General features: G+C 34.9%; 1 protein-coding gene across 1 annotated transcript in view; it reads left to right on the top strand.

Moving 5' to 3' along the window:
- aclya (ATP citrate lyase a) overlaps window positions 1-6,413 on the top strand; it is a 35,092-nt gene that overhangs the window by 25,099 nt on the left and 3,580 nt on the right. The window contains exons 17-26 of the mRNA XM_016488626.1: window positions 2,347-2,543; window positions 2,646-2,727; window positions 2,804-2,914; window positions 3,040-3,167; window positions 3,245-3,338; window positions 3,434-3,588; window positions 4,625-4,775; window positions 4,860-5,003; window positions 5,111-5,224; window positions 6,159-6,241. Of these exons, the coding sequence (XP_016344112.1) occupies window positions 2,347-2,543; window positions 2,646-2,727; window positions 2,804-2,914; window positions 3,040-3,167; window positions 3,245-3,338; window positions 3,434-3,588; window positions 4,625-4,775; window positions 4,860-5,003; window positions 5,111-5,224; window positions 6,159-6,241 (1,259 nt within the window). The remainder of the gene's footprint in view (window positions 1-2,346; window positions 2,544-2,645; window positions 2,728-2,803; window positions 2,915-3,039; window positions 3,168-3,244; window positions 3,339-3,433; window positions 3,589-4,624; window positions 4,776-4,859; window positions 5,004-5,110; window positions 5,225-6,158; window positions 6,242-6,413) is intronic.

The following is a 6,413-nucleotide window of genomic DNA, read 5'->3' as shown; positions in this document are numbered from 1 at the left end:
ACGATATATTGCGTCACCAAAAATGATTGAGGTCATGTACATATATTGTGCGACAAGTCGATATATTGATTATTGCAACAGGCCTAATACTTACTATTATAATAACAACAAATTATACATAATTACATGCAAGTAACCCTAATCCTAATAGTAAGTACAAGTAGTTAATTAATATTATTCAGTACTCAAACATATAATTTCACTATAACAAGGACACCCTAAAATAAAGTGTAACCAAATTTGGCAACATATTGTTTTTGCAAGGTTAATGACAATGAACTAAAAGCATTACTTTGATGAATATATTCAGAAAACCTAGCCTGCTGAGACTGACTTCAACATGTTGTATGTCTTGTTGTACTCTTAAAGAAACGTACTGTAATGACATTCCTCCCTCTGCTGTTTCTCTTTGTCCTTCTGTCTTTATCTCTGTAGCCAAAAGCACCACTCTGTTCAGTAACCACACCAAGGCTATAGTGTGGGGGATGCAGACGCGTGCAGTGCAGGGCATGCTGGACTTCGATTATGTGTGCTCTCGTCAGGAGCCGTCAGTAGCAGCCATGGTTTACCCCTTCACGTGAGTCTTATCTTACATTTAAAGCCCTAGTATGGGACAGTTGTCATTATAGAGTGATGTCTAGGGGTGGACACTTTTGAATCGAGTTTACTTCTGTGGTATTAATCTCAGTTTTCCCTAGATTGACTGTCCCTACATCACACACATGCATATTTAATCCTAAAACACATTATTTTATTCTAATCAGTGGAGACCATAAGCAGAAGTTTTATTGGGGTCATAAGGAGATCCTGCTGCCGGTCTATAAAAACATGGCTGATGCAATGAAGAAACATCCAGAAGTTGATGTGCTCATCAGTTTTGCCTCCCTGCGCTCTGCCTACGACAGCACCATAGAGACCATGCAGCACCCACAGGTCTGAGATCAGCATCAGCTCACTCTATATGTTCATCTGACTCTACAGTGCTGTGAGCTATTCCTGAAATGTTTACAAATCAATGTGGTCTGATTGTTCATCTGTTCATGTGTTTTTTTTATATGCAGATCCGCACTATAGCGATCATAGCTGAGGGTATTCCAGAGGCTTTGACTCGCAAGATCATCAGAATGGCAGAGGAGAAGGGAGTCACTATCATTGGTCCTGCAACGGTATGACTCCAAACGGCCTTTCTGTTGGATAATTGTATATGTAGCTGTGTGTGTATGCTTGGAGGACAAATTGTTTGGTAGGTGTGTGTGCACCAATGATAAGAGACCCCCCTAAAAAATAAAAATAAATAAATAAAAACAAATAAAGCAATTATTATACAAAATAATTACATTTTATATTTATAGAATATTATTGTAATGTATAAATATAATATCCATATTCATATTAATCATATAATATATTAATTATATTATATTATATTACTATTCTATTAATTCATCGTTAAATAACTAATAATGTTTTATTCTACTTTATATACATTTGAGAATTAAAAAAAATTGTAATTCTACAGTGCATATAAAATTATTATTATTACGATTAGCACTTGTTATATAAAACTAAAAATAGATTTTATGTATAATTGAACAATGCTTGAAACTTGGTATTACGAGCACTTCCTGTGTCTATTTGCCTCTTTAAGGTGAATCACTTGATGTATTCCCAATTGTAAGTCGCTTTGGATAAAAGCGTCTGCTAAATGAATAAATGTAAATAATTATATTTATATAATGTAATATATTGATAATATTATTATATTAATATTTTATAAATTCATCATTAAATACCTAATAATGTTATATTGTACTTTATATATATATATACAGTGGGTACGGAAAGTATTCAGACCCCCTTCAATTTTTCACTCTTTGTTATATTGCAGCCATTTGCTAAAATCATTTAAGTTCATTTTTTTTCCTCATTAATGTACACACAACAGCATATAAAATTATTATTATTATTATTATTATTATTAATACTTGTTATATAAAACTAAAAATAGATTTTATGTACAATTCATCATTTATGACATTAGAATTAGAAATAATCATTTTTAATAATACATATTACATAATTTGACTATTATTAGTTATTTAATAATAACTTAGAGTAATAGTTATTATTAAATATGCATTTATTAACTATACATTTTAGAATAAAAATACAGAATTAAATAATTTTTTATTAGTTATACAATGCATGTAAAATTATATTTATTAATATAGAAATATATAAATTAGATTTTATTTTATACATAATTCTATAATTTGATATTATTAATTAATTAATTAATTAATTAATTAAGTCTGTGGTGTGTGTGTGTGTATGTGTGTGTTGTAGGTCGGCGGTATTAAACCAGGCTGTTTCAAGATCGGTAATACAGGTGGGATGCTGGATAACATCCTGGCGTCTAAGTTGTACAGGCCGGGCAGCGTGGCCTACGTCTCCCGCTCTGGAGGAATGTCCAACGAGCTCAATAACATCATCTCACGCACTACAGACGGAGTTTATGAAGGAGTTGCCATCGGAGGAGACAGGTGTGTGTTCAAGTCAATGTCTCTTTAATACTGCATATGGTTTGATGCATTGTAAACAATTGGCGTGTGAGTTTAAACCTGCGGGGTATGTCCTTCCTGCAGGTATCCAGGCTCTGTGTTCATGGATCACGTTTTGAGGTATCAGGACACACCCGGAGTCAAAATGATCGTTGTGCTTGGAGAGGTGAGTGAGCCATTTGTGACGTTTACAGTCACTATAAAATTCACACTACACTCATGGGTCTTCTCTTTGCTCATAGATTGGAGGAAATGAAGAGTACAAGATTTGCAAAGGCATTAAAGAAGGCAGGATCACCAAACCTGTGGTCTGCTGGTGCATAGGAACCTGTGCCACCCTGTTCTCATCTGAGGTGCGCAAGCGGTTGCATTGCTTATAATGTGTCCAGAAGACTTATTTAAGCAACTAATATGAGTTTAACCTGTTTCAAATGCTAATGGCTGAATTAATTGATTGTATCCTGCTTTCTGTGTTTAGGTCCAGTTTGGCCACGCTGGAGCTTGTGCTAACCAGGCATCGGAGACTGCAGTGGCTAAGAACAAAGCTCTGGAAGAGGCAGGAGCTTTTGTGCCCAAGAGCTTCGATGAGCTGGGAGACGTCATCAAGTATGTCGTCTTTGTGTACTTGTGAATTTAACATCTTAACCTGGCCGTCAGTAACCACATATTTGTGAATCCTGTAGATCCGTGTATGATAATCTAGTAGCCAAGGGTGTGATTGTGCCTGCTAAAGAGGTTCCTCCACCCACAGTGCCGATGGATTACTCTTGGGCACGAGTGAGTATGAACTACATACGTTTTGAAGACATACTCACTTACAGGAGTCTTGTCTGGTGGTTAAGCATCATCTCTTTTGTTCTCTCTCTCTGTAGGAGTTGGGTCTGATCCGTAAACCGGCGTCCTTCATGACGAGTATCTGTGATGAGAGGGGACAGGAGCTCATTTATGCAGGCATGCCCATTACTGAGGTCTTTAAGTCTGAGATCGGGCTGGGCGGCACCCTCGGTCTGCTCTGGTTCCAGAGGAGGTACATGTCACTGTTTGTTTAGTAGTAGTAATACTGTACTAATATTTTTATATCTATTAAGGGTGTCAGTTTAACGCGTTTACTTAATTACCTATGAAAAATAACGCGATTAAAATATTGTAACGCAGTTAACGCACTGGCCCTGCCCCCAGATCTGTACGTCATCTTACATTTCATACAGTTGACTGTTGACAAATCTAAACTCCATAAATGCAGTTATGCCCTAAAATTCAAGATATTGGGGCATAACTGTCTTGAGTTTTTGTCTCATATTTATATCATATGATAAGCGATATCACACGAGTTCCTTTAAAGGGATATTGCACCCACAAATTTTAAATTGTCATCATTTACTCAAACCTGAATGACTTGCTTTCTTTTGTGGATCATAAAAGAAGGTATTTTGAAGACTGTTGGTAACAAAGTTGTTTTGGTTACCAATGACTTCCATTGCACGAATGACAAATCTGAGATGATTCTCAGATTATCTTCCTATTTAACTGTGTTCCATAGTTTATGTTAGGCCGTTGTAGCCCAAACGTTTATGTGTAATAAATTTTATGTTGAATCAAATCAAATATTCCTTTCTAAAGCTACTATTTGTAATGTCTACTTAATACTTTCTCTTTTAACACAAAAATAGCTTTAAATAATCTTTTGGGTGGTATTTTCACAGCCAAATGTAATTTGCGATTAATTAGATTAATCGACACATCATGTAATTAATTAGATAAAAAATTTTAATCGACTGACAGCCCTAATTTTATTATTATTAATATTACTAATTGTAATAATTCAATATATAGAAATAAGAAATAATAAAAAAAAAAATGCTAATATATAAAGATTTTATTTAATATATCATTTTATAAGTTATGCTGTTATTAAGTATGAGATATGCTGGGTGGCACCCTCGACTGCTCAGGTTCCAGAGGACGTGTGTTTCTCTCTTTGTGTTTTGAAAAGTGCTGCTGTTTTCTTTAGCCTATATTATTCAGTCTTTTATAATTTTCAGATAATTCATGTGTTTCTGCAGGCTTCCGCGCTATGCCTGTCAGTTCATCGAGATGTGTCTGATGGTGACGGCGGATCATGGCCCTGCTGTTTCTGGAGCTCACAACACCATAGTGTGTGCGCGTGCTGGCAAAGATCTGATCTCCAGCCTGACCTCAGGACTGCTCACCATCGTATGAGAACTACAGACTTTCCCACAGTACAGTCTGTGTAGCACCAGAAGAGCAGAGTTTCATCACTGGCTCTTTTGTGTTTAGGGGGACCGTTTTGGAGGTGCCCTGGACGCAGCTGCTAAGCAGTTCAGCAAGGCGTTCGACAGTGGCATGCTGCCTATGGAGTTTGTCAACAAAATGAAGAAAGATGGCAAACTCATTATGGGCATCGGACACAGGGTGAAATCGGTGAGTACAAAAATCAAAAGTCTTCAAAAAACGTGTTAAATATTGTAATTTCACACTGCTTCTCACACATTCTTCTGCTGGCTTTACTGATTAATTAACGTTTTCAGATCAATAATCCTGACATGCGGGTACAGATCCTCAAAGACTTTGTGAAACAGCATTTCCCTGCCACTCAGCTGCTGGACTATGCTCTGGAGGTGGAGAAGATCACCACCTCAAAGGTACAAACACTTGCCTGTGTCTTGGATCCCATTTACCCCTGGTATTAACATTGTAACTGATCCCAGTGAGAAACCTGCACTGTAAAATCTTTCTCCCTATCATTCAAATTTCTGCCTGCATTGATTCCTATTGAAATGACTATTGATTTCCTCCATGAAAATTCGCCATACAACTGTAAATGTGACTGCAGCTTCAAAAGGAAAATAAGAAAAACAGAACAGTGAGACAGATATGTGTTTGCTAAAAGCAACAGCTATGAATAAATGTCAATTAATACATTTAGATAATCTTAATTTAATGTAGTAAATGAACACTGTTTGTGGCAAGATGAAAATTCAAATATAGGGGGCTTTTTCTGTAACGCTTTAGGGTATAGGGCCAATACTCACTATTAACTAGTTGCTTACTAGCATGCCTGTTATGAACATATTGGCTGTTTATTAGTGCTTATAAAGCACATATTCTGCATGACCATATTCTACATCCATAATCCTACCAAATACCTAAACTTAACAACTACCTTACTAACTATTAATAAGCAGAAGATTATATATATATATATATATATAAAATCTATGTATCTGTTTAACCGTATTTTTATTTCAGTTTTAGTAAATTCAGTTCTTCAACTTAAAATTATTTCAGTTACCTGCCAAGACATCATTTCTCATGTTTTTTTTCCTGTCTAATATTTATATTTTACTTTATTTCAGTTTTATTTCAATTAATGAAAATTCTTTTCAATAGTTAATAACTAAAACACTGGCAAAGTTGAGTGTTCACGTAAATGGTAGCAAAAATAACACTAATCTCTCAAGCACTTGTCCTTCTTTCTGTTGTGTAGTTAATGGTTTGTTAATATCGAGAATTGGACCTTAAAATAAAGTTTTTGTTTTTTTGTTTTTTTTCTGATAAAATGTCTTTCTTTATCAGAAACCAAACCTTATCCTGAATGTTGATGGTTTCATTGGAGTGGCATTTGTGGACCTGCTGAGAAACTGTGGTGGCTTTACTCGGTAAGTAAAACTGAAAAAAAAGATGTGTAAAGGATAGTGTTGTTATTTAGATTTATTTATTTTAATTAAATATATAATTTATATTAATAAATATCATTGTATTTTTATATTTTGAATTAGTGTTTATTTTTGTTATATTATTATTTTAATTTAATAATTTTGTTATGTGCTT

The sequence above is a fragment of the Sinocyclocheilus anshuiensis genome, unplaced genomic scaffold (assembly GCF_001515605.1).
Source record: "Sinocyclocheilus anshuiensis isolate Anshui unplaced genomic scaffold, SAMN03320099.WGS_v1.1 scaffold461, whole genome shotgun sequence".
In the NCBI taxonomy this organism is placed as follows: Eukaryota; Metazoa; Chordata; class Actinopteri; order Cypriniformes; family Cyprinidae; genus Sinocyclocheilus; species Sinocyclocheilus anshuiensis.
The sequence above is the reverse complement of the archived record's forward strand: the minus strand, read 5'-3'. Positions and strand labels throughout refer to the sequence as shown.